This window comes from Acromyrmex echinatior, chromosome 10, assembly GCF_024713525.1.
Source record: "Acromyrmex echinatior isolate Ae372 chromosome 10, ASM2471352v2, whole genome shotgun sequence".
Lineage (NCBI taxonomy): Eukaryota > Metazoa > Arthropoda > Insecta > Hymenoptera > Formicidae > Acromyrmex > Acromyrmex echinatior.
Window position 1 is genome coordinate 7,252,884 of NC_141861.1, and position 16,492 is coordinate 7,269,375.

General features: G+C 33.8%; 2 protein-coding genes across 4 annotated transcripts in view; one reads left to right on the plus strand and one right to left on the minus strand.

Moving 5' to 3' along the window:
- The window catches only part of Rh5 (Rhodopsin 5), a 273,046-nt gene that overhangs the window by 164,312 nt on the left and 92,242 nt on the right, over positions 1-16,492 (plus strand). The window lies entirely within an intron of this gene.
- LOC105150411 (cell adhesion molecule 2) overlaps positions 1-16,492 on the minus strand; it is a 95,961-nt gene that overhangs the window by 21,830 nt on the left and 57,639 nt on the right. For all 3 annotated transcript variants that reach the window (XM_087410833.1, XM_011063462.2, XM_087410832.1), the window contains exons 5-6: positions 7,431-7,566; positions 880-1,013 (exon numbers count right to left, since the gene is read on the minus strand). In XM_087410833.1, the coding sequence (XP_087266959.1) occupies positions 880-1,013; positions 7,431-7,566 (270 nt within the window). The remainder of the gene's footprint in view (positions 1-879; positions 1,014-7,430; positions 7,567-16,492) is intronic.

Consider the following 16,492-nt stretch of genomic DNA (forward strand, 5'->3'; position numbering starts at 1 on the left):
CTTCATTTTTCTCCCCTTTAGCTTCCTGCATCGCAAACGCAAATTGACTCTTTTCTATTGCGCGTCGCGGATTAATTAGAGAACCATAGCTTTTTTTCTCGATCTCGTCTCTTTCTTTTGAATGCATGCTTTGGACTCTCCTTTTGTCTGATTTTCGCGATTATCTCCACGGGGTTACAAACGGGGAGTTCGAAACTAACGGCAGGAGAATAATATTATAGGTGGGCAAAACCACGGCGCAACACTGATCGCGCATTACAAGGCTTCCAAGTACTGGAATATCGCACAGTGATGGCGGGTGCAGCTGTACGAGGGATCCGTTTCGCCGGTCGTTAATTGGAGCTTTGGCTCATCAAGCGTCGCCGTTGCTTACGCGATGAAATCGAGCCACATCGCCGCGATGGTCAAACTCTCAGTCGGCTTACCATGGAACCAGCTTGCCATTCGCGCGCTCTCTCCCTCTCTTTCTCTCTCACACACATACACACACACACACATATTTTCCATCCCCTCACCAGTACCGATGCAATCCCGTCCAACCCCAACGCGTAACCGCTTCTGCCCGCCAGTGTTATCCACGTGCTATTCCAAGCTTCACCGTTATACATATATGTATCCTATAGATTTTGTGCAAGTTTTGTCATCCATGTGACAGTGGGTACACACTGTAAACGCTCCCATTCGGCAAAGATATCACATTGGAAATAATATATAACATCGATCATTTTATTTTTTTCTTACCGTACATCTAGTTTGTTTATCTGTATTATCTTTGACCGAAATGATTGAAAGTTCAATGCGCAGACGACATTTCTATCTTGTGCAACATTTTCCTCGATGCTGCGAGAAATATAAACGTTGAAAAACTATTGCACTCACCTGCTGGCCATTAACGAACCATCTGAGTTTTGCGGCAGGATGGGACTTGCCGCTGGTGCAATTCAGCGCGAGCACGTCTCCGCTGGCATACACCTTTTCTTCTCCGGTTATCGTTGGCCTTTCTTGAGGTAGTGCTGCGAAACAATTTGAGAAAATTGTTAGATGTATCCGTGGTGCGTTAATTATACGACATGACGCCGTTCATTTTAGCTCGTCTTAAAGCTACTGTTTCATTTCTAAGATGACAGAAAAGAAGTACATATTGTATAATCTTATTGTAAATATAGTACTATATAGGGTATCCCACAAACTACTGCATTTCCTCTTAAGAAAGTTTGAATTATAATTGGTTAAAGATAGTTTGTAATTCAAAAACTATTATAATGTCGATTTTTGTATAAGGACTTCCGTCTTAGAATATTCAAAAGAATCCAGAAATAATAATAGAGGCTATAAAAATAAAATGGTTCTTTTTACTTATAAAGCATTTAAAGTTAGCTTATAATTAAAAAAATTATTGTAGTCTCGACATTTTTATATTAAGATTTTCGTCTCAAAATTATCTCAAGAATACGTTCTTAAGAGGAAATGCGGTTGTGACATTCTATATGTAAAAAGAAAAGAAATATGCGAGTGCAATTTTTTCGTAATTCTAAATTGGAGTACATGTATAAAATAATCTCCGTAGAAATAAAATTTGCAAATACTATTCAAAAGAAATTACCTTCTTAACTTCTGGGAAAAGAAAGAGAGAAAGAGCACGAAGAGACAATTCTCAAAATGCGGTTGCTTATCTCAGCCTTATTCTCCCAGGACGTCTAATACTAAACCCCACATTGTTTCGGCGGTATAAAAAACAGCTTTTCTCTTTGGGAACTTTGCATGGTAAGGCATATAAAGTCGGGCGCGCCATTAGCAAGAAGTTTTACTGCCACTAAACGCGTTTATTAACCGAGCTTTAGATCTCGTGCATTTTAAATTTTGGCGTATACGTGCCGCTCGCGTTAATGTTCTTCATAATGAAGCGGCCGTACAATACGCCGTCGCGTAGACACGATTAATAGTCGAAGCCGGGAAAGTGAGCTCCATAAGAATGCATCGGGGATTAGGTGCGCTCGCTTGGGAAACACTCGTGAAATTTACGACGATGGTCGAGGCCGAACGCGCGTTTGATGCGTATATTTTCTGCCAGGCAGAGTGTTCTCTGGATAGGAAATAGATGCTCTCTTTTATTTACAAATTGACGTTAAAGCTTGATTTTTATTTTTAATTTTGCTTTTTTTAAATTAAAATAATTTTATGACTTTTTTTACATGGCTACATGTTTTTTGTAACAAATTTAAAATTAAAAAGATTTTGATATGCGGTATCATATTTTCGAATTTAATCTTTTTTGCTAAATTATATGCGAAAAATGTGTAAAATAAGAATAAGATTTCCACAGCATTGCAGAAATAACTTCTGTAAAATTTCTATTTAAATTAAGAATTTTTCCATTAATCTTCTGAGACGAATATATATATATATATAAATAATTTATTTAAATAACACTCGTTTAAGAAGATTAATGGAAAAATTCTTAATTTAAATAAAAATTTTACAGAAATTATTTCTGCAATACTGTAGAAATCTTATTATTTTTACGCACATATATATATATATATATATATATATATATATATGTATATGAATAGATACTTATTGATTATGCTTGTGATTACATTATTTAGTAGTATAATGCATATTAAATTTAATAATAATTTTTAAATAATTAATATCAATTTTATATCAATTTTTAAATTTTTTAAAACGATATGTTTTTTATATCATTATGTATATATATATATATATACACACACACACACACACACACACACACACACACACAAAGAATATATATATATATATATATACACATAAGGAACAGAATGAAATTTCTTGGGTGCATTAAAACTTGATTTCCGTGGTCGTTTTCTCCATTATAATTAAATCGACTCCATTGTGGGTTAATGTAAGACGACCGGATAATTTTTATCAAAATCACTCTCGAAGATACCATCCCGATAAAAGTGCATCTTCTAGATAAGCTTCTAAAGCCACCGCGACACTCCGTTCGGAATATTCAACGAAGTCATTCCAGGTCTTACAATAACCATCTTCTCGATCCTACCTAACTGACGTTTCCGCCAGAAGCTGCGTTAATAACGTTTCCAACTGACAAATGCGGATTATTTGTTTTTATTTTCAGTTGAATAATTTTAAATGAATTGAATTACTATTAAATTATTTTAGTATGCATGAGTACATTGCAATCAGTTCAAATAAAATGTTAGCGAAAAAACATTTTTTGAAGAATATATGAAAATTCTTTTGAATTTTTTATAAATCTATTGAGTTGATAGACAAAAAAGACAAACAAATGATATTATTATGAAAAGCAAAAAATGTAATTGAAATTTATAATTGGAATTTTGGATGCCGTCGAAAAAAATTTCTTGCAAAAATGAATAATTAATATTGATATGACAAATATATAGCGGACACAGATATTGATCGAGCAACTAGCAAGTTCCCATGCAATTAACTCTTAGCGTGCTTTAACATTTGGCAATAAAGTTATCGTCTTGCCGACAGCATGGCGACGAAATAAATTCGAATAATTCACGCTCGCTTACTCCCGTTGAAACGCACTCGCTCGACATCGCGATCGAACTTGCACATTAGTGAAAGAAATGAGATGGAAAAAAAAAAGAAAAAAGAGTGCAAGAGTTCGACCGTTAGGAGAAAGTGAGATGTAATCAGCTATGAAAACGCAATCAGATATCTATTTTTACGCAAACGAAAAAAAGAATAGCTACGTTTGACAGTAAAAAAAGCTAGATTGTCTCCAATACAAAATCCAGCTGTCTGTGATCTCATTTTACATTTAATAGAAAATCGGATATTTTACTTTTGTATCTCCATGTCTAATTATAAAACTTACTGAATTTTTCGTGATGGTTCACAGCTCAAAGTTCACTGCAATCGCGAGTGAAAGGTCGCAAGGCGAACGACGCGAGTTATCGATCTTTTCGCGAGCTGGCGCGAGGGAGGAAATTTCGTCGCAAAGATGCAGTGAGAGACAAAAAGCCGACAGGCCGGCAAAACTTGGCACGACGACAGCCTCCTCGAGGCTTCTACAACAATCTTAAAATTCCCCCCATCTATCCTACCACCCTTCTTCCATCCTCAACGAGTATCTTGCTCGCGCTGGCGCGCGGAACATCCTGAGTCTCTTTCACTTTTTCCGTCTTCTTTGGTGTAGCCCATGGCGGCCTCGACGGTGCCTAGTTACGGCTTAAGACTTACGATGCCGTAATATTTATCGCGTTTCGACGGCTTTATGTACACTTAAACTTTAACGTCCACGCTTCGCGCGCCACTCGGATGAATTCTATGCTCTTCGTGAGAACGCAGGCGAAAACGCACGTCCGTGCCTTCCTTTTTCTCTTTCTCAAGTCGAATGACGCGACACGGCGAGAAATAACGGCGTGGTCTTTTTCTTTCGGAATTCTGCAAGTTGGCACGTTTCACATCTCAGCGATGTAGGAAAGCGCGTGATACTGACTCCCACGCAATTAACTTTCTCGTTCTCGCATTAGTGACCTTTATAGAAATTCAATTTAATACTGGTTAATATAATATTAAAAATTTATTATTTTGAGTATTAATAGCAGTAAACAATAGCGCTTTTAATATTCAAAATAAGTAAAAGCGCTATCTCTAAATTTTTTGGAATAAAATCTCTAAAGAAAATTCTGCTAGTCTTGAAAAGAGTGACAGAATTTTCGATCTTTAAGAGTGAGATTTTATTCTTTAAAGATTCTAGATTTCTGAAGAATTTAAAAAGTTCAATATTTTTGATAGTCAAAATAAGTACTTAATTTTACATTTCTATATTAAATTTTTCTAAGAAAAACCAATCATCACGCGATTTTGCATCATTTATTTGATGCTTTGAATAATATACACTGCCTCTCAAAAGTTTGGAGTACCCTCTAATTTTTAAATTATTTATTAGCAATAACATTAAACTGACAGTCAATTTAATTTATGATATTATTTCAGGTTTAATTTAAGATTGCATTTCAATTCCGATAAATTGAATCAGCGCGCAGTTAGAATCAAAAAATAAATTTGAAAAATTTACATATTATTAATCACCAAGATCAACTCTGATCAAATGTAAGATTGTTTTTCTTATTTTTGTTAAAGTTTCACTATTAGTAAATAAAGATGATAAATTTTCTTTTCGAAATATATAAGTTATATTCCAAACACATTTGATAATATACATCTCGCAATTAAACATATGAATATGTATATTTTTATGTAACGCGATTGCATGAGAACATTTTTGAGAGTGCGGGGGGTTAAACTGTTATTTATATCATATAAAAAGTAATTATTTTTTCAATCAAAATTGTTTTCGTGACCCATAGGCTCTTATTGCATGCTTTATATTTTTTGGTACTGACAAAACAAAATATAAAATTATTAAATTCTATTAATTACATTTCAGCCAGCGAATTACACGTCCGTTTTTAAATGTATCTCCTTTATTGAATTGTTAACGACATACGCGAAATTATTTTTGTTACGTGCAACGTAACTTCCGCGCGAGCGGATAGCCGTTTGAAGAATTAACTGAAGAATAAATGCGCTTAATGTACATATTGTTGTTTACATCTCTCGTCGGTATTTTCTTCCTGCAATAATTCTAAAATCCGTTCACCGCAGCCCACACTTTGCCGTTCACGAATTATATTCATTTACGAAAGGTAGACAGTGTATTGTGGCGAAATAATTATAAGACGATTACGTCTACCAATAGCGGGGCGAGTCCCTCGTAATCGCGTCTACCTTCTCTTGTTCGTACCACCCACGCTGAGGTGAGTTAATATCCAACTCGGAGCCACTATGTACCATGTATCGCGCCCACTTTGACCGTATGATAATCCTATTGCAACGGATACCGCATCTAACGTGTGCTTGAGATAATTAGATACGTTTCCTTTGATCCTCGTAAGAACAGCATACGCACCTACAGATTGGTATCCATCATGGATTGATCAGTCAATATCCGAAACGTCACGTGGAAGTCACGTTCGTTGCGATCAACATTCGAAAGTGTAATCTTGAAAAAAAAAAATTAGCGTAATATGCCAGAAATCGCGCGTGTCCGGTGCCGCGTTTACTATTTCATACTTTGCTTTGTCACGGGACAAAATCTGTCATATTTGCAGTATTACACATATCGATGCTGTATTTCGCCGCTGTATCATGTAGCTGGTAAAAGCGCTCGCATTTAGAAATCGCAGAATACACAGAGATCAAATAACAAATGAATAACAGACAAGCAAAAAAAAAGAGGGCAGATGACGTTTTCAGTGCAGATTATTGATGAATTTGTAACTCCGCACGGACGCGTATGTACGTGCGTTCGATGGCGCAATCAAATAAAGAGCCGAACGATTAATCAATCAAACTGTTATTCGTTTACCCGCTTGAACTGGTCAGTGGAGCAAACGATTATCTGTTTGTCCATCTAATCAATGAAGCGATTATATGGCTGTTTTTTTAATCCGTTACAAGGTAACGGGAAATCTGAAAAAACTTACGTTAATATAACGTTCAAATTAAAGGACAGGTATAATTATATGACATGTACAATTTTATAATTTGATATTCTCCGCTATTATTTCATTCATTAAAATGATAATTTTTTAAATAACTTCAATAATAACATTGCATATTTTTATAATAAGTGTGGAATTTTCATTTCTAGAGATGGATATAAAATTTACATTGCACGGCAATTTGGAAAAATATAACTATTTTCCATTATAATTTATATTAAAAAAATTTCTTATCCTAAATATTAATTAAACGATCGAGTTAAAACATTTTAAATTGCAATATTCAATCTTTTTCAATTATTTTTAATTATATTCTCGATTATCTCTCGATTACTTTCAATTCACGTTTTTCTCTGTCAAAGTTATCCATGGTCTTTTATATTATATTTACCTTTCGTTTAATCTCATTAGTGTGCAACTATTTCAATAAGGCGAACTTGACATTCGGTAATTACCACATTCTCCGACTGCTAGATTGTCTTGCGAATAATACCGAATCTCAATAACACTTGCAAACTTACACGGCTCTGTAATCTGATATCGCCAGCACTTTGGTGGTGAGTTGCTGTTAATTTCGCGAACTAATCGGTCCATCGTAGCCAGGTGAACGTGTAAACGTGGTAGCGAATTCACAGTTAGAATAGCGGGCTCATTCCACCGTCAAGGATGATGGAACATCACGAAAGATAGCTGCAAGTATCGACTCGTAGTTTCCTTCATCAGGAGATACGGTTTTCTCTTTCTCTCTCGCTTTCAGTATACTATTGCCGAACTCGACCACGTCGTAGTCTTTAGTCGAGTTACCAAAGGATAGACGACGACGCGGTCGCGTTCAAAAGCATTATTAATTAAACGCGACACCGGCCCACTCACCTATGACCTCCATTCTCGCCTCGGCACTGACTGTATTAAAGCTCGGCCCCTCCCCGTTAACTTCGCACTTGTACATGCCGGTGGCATGAAGGTTTGCGTCTTGCAGCGTCACTATCTGATCATTCGAGCGAGATTTCTGAAACAGAAAATGCGACCTCGTTTTATGACGAATCGTGAGGAATGATGCGTTGAAGAATTAACGGATGTTACTTAAATGAAAATTATATCAATCTATTTAAACACCCCATTTGACCTAGATAGCAAAACGTTATTTATCACTTTGATATCCAAATGTATAGATGTCATTTTGACGTCAATATGACGACAAATAACGTCATTTTCTCTAAGGAATAGTATTTATCAACTAATTTTAATATGACTTGATGTGTCATATTAAAAATCTTTCTCATTTATCATATTTGATTGTGCAGAGCTATTTCTATAAGCGTGCCGAAGTTTTAACTGTAAACTGTTATGGAAAGTCGGAAATATCAATTTAAAAATAATTCGAATGAAGATAAATTATATATTAAATGTCTTCTCGGTATGGCATATCTGATGGTTTTTTCTTTTTTCATGATTTTCCAATACTTCTTCCATTGCTTATAATTTCTTTGTTATTAAAAATACGTACATTTGCTTGATATAATTATATTCTTTAATATCTGGTATTTTAATTTAAAAAATTTTTTTACAATATGTTCATTTTTATGAAAGTTATAAGCAATCAAATTGAGTTGAAACTACGTCATTCCGTAGCATTCTTTCAATAATATGATTTAAGGATTAAAAATAAATTAAGCAAAAATGATGTGTTATATGAGATACACTTAAGCGATGAGAAATATTTATTACATTTATATAATTTATGCAACAATTTATTTAGAAATTAAATTTTTCGTTATCAATTATTAAAGAGAATTATTAAAAGTTTCAAAATTTAATAAATAATGATAGATCACGTTAAAAATGAAACGGAAGAAAGAAACATCTCAAATATGTCAAATATATATCGGAAAAAATTGTGAAAGATGTATATTGCATCTGATTTGTACGGTGCATGCAATTTATTTTTAAGGGCGAATCTGCTATTGCGGATTATTACTGGAATGAAATTATAAAAATTTGAAAATATTGCAAATAAAGATAAATTGCGTTAAACTGATTATACGAAAAGAAAAGAAGATATATTTTAAGATATGTCTATCAAGAGTGAAGTGGCGAAAGATGGACTTAACGGACTTCGCAATTGTTCCAAGCTATTTGACAGCGTTTAGTCATAATAATTTGTGTCATTACTGTAAGGCGGAGCGGCGGGACATCGACTTTACGAGTCATTTCGTTTTTAGAGCAGTGAATCGTGCCGGAGTAGTTACGTTATTACAAATGGCGGTCGCAGATCGCGCATGATTGCGGAGTTGTTTTCTTTTTGCAGATTTGCGATCTGCGATTTTAAAAGACTCTAACGCTCGTTCGCTTTTTATTGTATGTTAAAATGCTCGTCTATTATACCCTGTTCAAACTTATGCGCTAGTAGAAAAAAAATTAAATGGTAAATTCACGGTTCCAGACTTTTATGAGTTGTATATCTAATTGTAAGAAATACAAATCTCTCTAGGAATAATTTTTTAATGTGTAATTCAAAGCATTAACATAAAATTGACATTGATATTTTGAACAAAATTCTTTATGTAACGTGCTGGCAAAATGCAATTATATCAATTGTCGAAAAATCTCTATATTATGTCAAGCTCTTACGTGAGTAAAAATGACAAAGCACAAATGGAATTATTCTTTTTTCTCGTCGATTTTCAAATGCAAAAATCTTCAAATAAAAAAAAGTAAGATAAAAGGAGTAAAAATGAAGTTTGCACCGAATAAAGTAAAACTAGTGAATTCGATATTGGAACAATATCGATGTGTAAATATGAAGAAAAATCTGCTTTTTATTTTTAAATGAATTGTAAATATTCTTTTTCTCTTAGTTTTATATGGATACAATCTATCACGTAATTATAGTACAATAATTTAATTCAATTACAGCTCAAGAAAGTGAGCTGTTCCAAATTAAAAAATGCAATTTTGTCCATCTATCTAAAAGGCAAATATGGAAATTCAATTTTATATGGAACGATCCGGCTGGCATTTGGATCGTATATAAAGAAATATATATGCGCACTTAAACGAGCGAGCAAATATACGTGCTTATTCCATTTATAACGGCATGTACATATATATGTATGTATGTATATATATATATATATATATATATATATATATATATATATATCGCGTATCTCATCGTAACTGGTCCATAGTAGGTCGGTGCAACGAGTTTAAGAATTATGCGGCGGAGAAGCGAGTCTTTGGATGTTCACGAAGCGGAAAATTGGAACACTTCTTTGCTATTCGAGTTTATGGAAAATACACTGCAGATATGTTCACTATGACAACTTCCCAGTTTCGTAACAGGACTAAAAGCTTTCAAATTGATGTTCAAAATAACGAATCAGATTTTCCTGAGACAGATTTACTTACTCAATAATTGCATAGATTGTAACAGTTTTCATATATATTTTTAATTTTATTTTTATTATATTTTTAATAATGATTTAATAAAATAGTCCAATGATTCAATAAAATTAATATAAATAATTAAAATAAAATGTCCAAAAATGGATTGACTAAAATTTGACTAGAATAGTTTTGTTTACGGACTAAATAGAAAAATAAAATTTTCCTGTTAAAAAATTTAATAGAACTTATTTGTTAGAAAGATCTAAAATTATTATTATAAATCTATATCTTTTCATAATTATTTATATCCAATTTATATATATATATATATATATATATCCAATCCTAATTTTAATTTTTCGACCTAATTTTATTTTAAATCTTAATAATTATTATACAATAAATATTTCAAATTTAAAAAACGACTAAAGTGGAGATTCACTTATCGAAAAATTATAAAATGCTCCTCTAATAGATTTTAATATAAAAAACTTTTCTTTTCAACTAACTAGTATAATTTTGAAAATAGTTACGTAGAAAATGGGACATCCAATATGTGTATGTGTGCTGATTCATTGTTGCAGCAATCGTCTATTTGTCGATAAATTATCAAAAGGCTTATCCTGAAATACCTAACACGAGCGATCGTAGAATTATATTGGATCGGATGAAAGAAAAATGTACGTTGTAGAGAAACGGTGAGAAAGATAAACGCCGTTACCGATAGAAAGGCATCGTGCTGTGGTACCCTGATGCGGGAGAAATCCGCGGTATCCGAAAACTTTTCAGGAAATACCTTTCGTGGGTGCGATAAAACTTCGCAACCGTGAGGGAGTAAGTAAGCAATGTCTCTTTCGAAGATCTACCAAACACCTTCAAAGATAGTGAAAGTGTTAAAGACGCTATAAATTTAAAAGAGTGATAAGTAGGACGATGTAAATGAAAACTTGTCTAGAAAATTATATCGCGAGTTTTATGTAATAACGTCTCACGTTTCATTAATTATGTATAATCAGAGTTGGGAATTTTATAAAAATTGTGCGTTATTGTTACGGTTACTAATTTTTTCTAAAAAGTAACTTGTTACTCTTTAGTAATTTTAAAAGGTAACCCGTTACCAGGGTTGGTATTATTTTATCCACCCCAAAAAAACCCAGGGGTTTTACCCACTTAAAAAAACCCGAAATTTATGGGTTTTATTGGGATTTTGTATAAAAAAAATAAATTTTTTAATCGGTAACACATAAAAGAAACGTATTTATAAATATTGAATGAATGTAGGTATATTAAACCAACTTGATTGATATAATGTTAACATATGATACCAATTTTAATACATACAGGGTGTACAAAAAGTCTCAGACCCCTTAAATTTAAATATCTCGAAAAGTACACATTTTCAAGAAAAATATTTCAGAAAAAAATTGTAGGATTTAAAAAACTCTACTAATCATATCCGTCTGTTCTTAACGCTATTCAATATCAAATGGATGTGATCATAGATTTTTTAAACTCTACAACTTTTTGTCTGAAACATTTTTCTCAAAAATGCTTATTTTTCAAATTTTTCATTTAAGAGGTCTGGAACTTTTTATACGTCCTATATATAGTCGTTTTTAATAAAAAAAATTTAGTTAAATGTTAAATTTTTGAAAAATAACTCTCAAAAAAATTACGATTTTTAATAATAAATTAAAATTATGTTGTAACATAATATTTCTGTGAATTAAAATTATGTCAAGGCATAATAGAAATTTAGAATTTTTAAACATTAATGTAGTGATTAAGATTCATTACTAAATATTTATAGTTTGCATTATTTATATACTATAGATTTTTAATATTGGCAGTAACTATCAGAAAAATATAAAGTACAAAACATTTTCCGATATTTAAATTTCTCTCATAAGATATTTCTAACCAATTAAAAATAATGCGATCTATTGAATAATTATAAAAATAAGAAGAGATTAAAATAACAATAAGGTAACGGCCGAACTTACCGTTACTGTAAAAATATAATGACGTTACCATTATCGTTACCGAGGAAAGAAACAATCGTTACCGGCGTAACGGCGTTATAAATAACGCATTACTTTTCAACCCTTTATACGAGTAATATGTCCTGCAGTGCGCGGTTCTTTAAAACTTACTAGCTAGAAATAGATTTATGCTTCACACACGTAATATTTTAGAATAAATTCTCGTTGGACTATAGCAAATATATTATTAGGAATTAATTACACTTTTAAATATTTTGTACTTCCTCAATTACTAACTTTAACTCAACGTGTGAGTTTCAAATTATATCTTTCTTCGCTAGTTAAATGTTGAAAAGTGTAGAGACATTCTTCTAACGTTTGTCACAATTTTATTCGCATTATGTGTTCTTACTAACGATGACAATGACGAAGAGAAGTCTTACAAACGAAGTATGTATACTAGTATCTACTTGGCGATCTTTACGAGAAAATTCAGACGAATCGAAGTAGGATCGAAAAGTCGAACGAATATAAGGGAAAAGGTCGAGTAATACGCTCCTTCGTATGTCCGAGAGAATTTTATTACCAGCAGTAACACGTCCAGAGATTTTTCCAGCAATGGAGAAGTACAAACGCGAGTTCCACAAGGAACGGAAACGCGAGGAAGGAAGGCGCGCCAACCGCGCGATCACGTGGAGGAAGTCACGAAGTATAAACGACATGGTTCCTGCGCGGCAACGTTGACGTTTATCTCGTAGTAAAGGCGCTGTCGGACATAGAGTTCTTACGCCGACAAATCAATTTACGTCCCTCGAGAAAAGTTTCGCGAAAACAAGAGGGAAAATGACGGCGGGCGGCAGAAACCGTGAGAATCGTATTACCGCCGACAATATTTCCCACCGGCGGCAATTCGTTCCTCAAACGTTTTTGCTTCTGTTCTGAAATGATAAACTAAAAGGTCAAGGTAGGCACGAATTTGTATCGAGAATATCGTTTGAAAAACCAGTTCTAGTTCAGATCAGTATATATCGACTCTTAATTTCTAATTCTGATCAATTCTATCTTCTGATTTTTCTGAAGAAGAAGTGTGATGATGTAAGAAGAATTGTGATGCAAAAGAGTTTAATATAATGAATTTTGTAATTCTTATATTTCCTCATATATTAAGAAAAATTATAATTGCAAAGGATAATCGTTAACTCGGTCATATTAATTAATCGAGATGATTGATTAACGACCTGAAAATATTTCAATAATAGCAGATTTCTACAAGTAAAACCAACATTCGAGCTTGGTTAAAAGAAACTCCATAAACTAGCGGTTTACTGGACCGAGTCGAAAAAGCAGTCGACAGCGAAGAGAGAAACGCACGATAACTTCCTCAAAGCATCCGAGATTGTTTGTTGGCATCACTACGGAAGTTCTGTGCAAGAACTTGAACGAAGGGGAGTCAGATAGATAGATGGAGAAATAGATAGATAAATAGATGAGGAGAGAGAAAGAGAGAGAGAGAGAGAGAGAGAGAAGGGGGGAGAGAGACAGAGGATTAAGAAAGATAGAAAGTTTACCTAGAATGTAGGTACGCGCTTCTAGTACATCGCGAAAGATCCAGCTGTTGATTCGTTTTCGATGAAATTTCAGACTCGAGTTGGCAGGTAATTTCAAAGCCGCGTGTTACTTCTCTCCCTCCCCCCCCCCTTCTCTCTCTCGTCCTATTCTCTTTCTTTCTTGCTTTATATCCATGTGCCTCCCATTCTCAACTACGTTCTTGCGTAGCTCAACTTTTTCATCATTTTTCCCAAGCACCTCGGAATCTCTCGGTTTTACGGCAAATTAGCGAGCGCCATTCAAGCCGGATGCATTCGTGCTCGATGAAGGTAAACGCGATTACGCGAACGGGTGAGGTGAAAACAATTTTTACATTAGTTGCCCTTTCACGCGTCTGAAAATCTAGAAAAATTCCAGAACTGCCCCAAGCTGCGAGATTCGTTATTACTACTTTATTATCCGCATTATTCGTTAAGGGAATATTAGGATAGAATATGCATGAATTGATGATTGCAGAATGAGAAAAAGTATATTAGCTCAAGTTCTCGATTGAATTATTTTTTACGAATTGGCAATAATTACAACGAAAAAAAAAATACAGCATCTACTGTAGTATCAAAGAAAATACAGACGAGGTTTTTAACGACATAATGTTACAGCGATTTATCAGAAATTAATTGTTATATGAAGCTTCTCATGCATATCATGATAATTGTAACTTAACAATGACAAAAGAAAACGGTCAAAACGATCACAATTCATATCCGATGAACGGTTTATCGTACGCCATCTTGTTTTTCTTCCATAAATTCCTCTCTATATAAACTTCGAAGAAAAACAGGATATTTTTCATCTATAAATCATAATCAGAATATATACTACGATGTCCACTCAATACACGATAATACTATTTTATAAGCAATCTCTTTATCTTTATTTTGAAATTCATCAAAGATATTTGATATAAACGCTATTTTATTTTTTGCTATTTTATTTAAAAAATTTGCCTAGAATATATATGCTGCCATTGTGACCTGCTTCATTTCTTGATGCAGAATAATTCGATTTCCAATCAAAGAAACGTATGTTAAACCGTGGAAATTAATTCTAACCAAAGAGCGAATATTAATTCATAATATAACTGGGAATAAATTGATAATTTTCCAACTTTGGAAAATATATTTCGTAATTCAATAGTAAACTAAAAGAAATTTATTAAAGATATGAAAAAAGTAAAGTTATAAGTAGATTTATAAAAATTATGTGGATGGGAACTACGGAAAGAGGTATTTATAATAAAGAATAACGATAGGATACTTTAGAGCTTCTTTTGTTCGCTCTGCGCTTAACGATGTCATATCCTGTTAAATTTGCGTGGTTCCTCACACTTTCATACACGCCAGAAATCAGGCACGACGGCGACGGCGGGTAGACACGACCGCTTTTGTCCACGAAGAGTTTTCTCCGTTGATATCGGGGAACTATTGGACCGAGCCAGATTAATAGTCCGCTATCCAATACAGAAGGTTCGAAAGATCGGTGGCTGGGCGGGAAAAGGGGATGAACCGATTCGACTCACGTAATGCTCGTTACACGTCGGACGATATTAACGAGCGCCAAGGAGGGCGGAACTTTCGTGCCATCGAAAACGTGAATCGGAAGCGGACGCACCATCTCGAGAATCGAGACGATCCTTCGCAACGTCGCGGGGACCTTACATAATTTACAAATACGATGTGATGCTTTACGATCTTATCGACTGATTTTTCGATGAAAACCTAGATCTGCGCTACACGCCGCAGAAATCCACATCTTGGCACTGTACGAAATATATTGGAACTGCGCGTATCTTTTGGTTTCCTGCATCTTTTTATTTTTAATATTATCTTTTTAATTAATCTTCAAATTAAAAATTTACCATTCGAAATTGATCGAAATTGATCGAAGTAATGTCTTTATTTGTTATATTTTTTCGATTTATATTCTTATTATGCATAGAGAATTGCTTTTTAATCCTTTAGGGACGGCATGTCGTCGTGTCATTAAAAAATAATTTTTTTTATTAATTTTGCTAAAAAAATATATTTTGAAAAATCTATCCATATATAATCTTTCTGGCAGGTAGAAGTACTATATTTCAGCTTTTAATGCTACATTTCTATCTTCGATATTTTTAAACTCTTAATTAATCTGTATTGATCCCGAATATATTTTAAATTTATCTTGATTAATTTAAAAAAAAAAACGTTGCAAATATTCAATACTTATCCCTAGAGATTTAAAGAATTCTTAGATGAAAACTGGCTTGCTAGATCAACCATTTTAATTTTACGTATTGGCAATTAAATCTTAAATTATATTTCCATGCTGTGAGATACAGCACGTTTGTAACAGTCAACGGACTTCTGTTATATCTTGTTATATTTCGTAACTCTTCGTTATACTTTTTTTTGTCATTAGTAGTTTCCCTGCTGTGGAATTTAAAAGAAAAGTACACGCGTATTTCCAGAACAGTTCTCGTCGGTTCTCGTTTTTCTTTGCCTTGCGCATTTCCGCATTCCCATTACGATGGTCCTTTTTATCATGGCGCATAATACCACGATCGCGTATAACACCACTCTCCATAACTAAGCCCATCTACAACACGATGGGTAGTCGAGCTTTATTTTTATTATAGCTTTGAGTGTGACGTTTTATTATTGCGCGACTTTGTTCATACATATACATGCGGTATCGCTGAGCACGCGTCGCGAGCCAGCCAACCTCTCGCGACCCAGAATAAATTGAAATATTTTACACAAATCTCTCACATATATGTGGTTACATGTGGTTTTCTAGTCCGATCTGAAGCTTCTCCTTTCGCGATGTCCACGTTTTCTCACCCCGTATCGTGAACGGTGTAGTTTCACTTTAGTCCTTTCTTGGGGAGCGACGATACGATTCCTTCACGGTCGAACGAGCAATTCCCTGTAAACTCAGTTACCTCCGACAATTCAATACGCCACGTTAACGTAC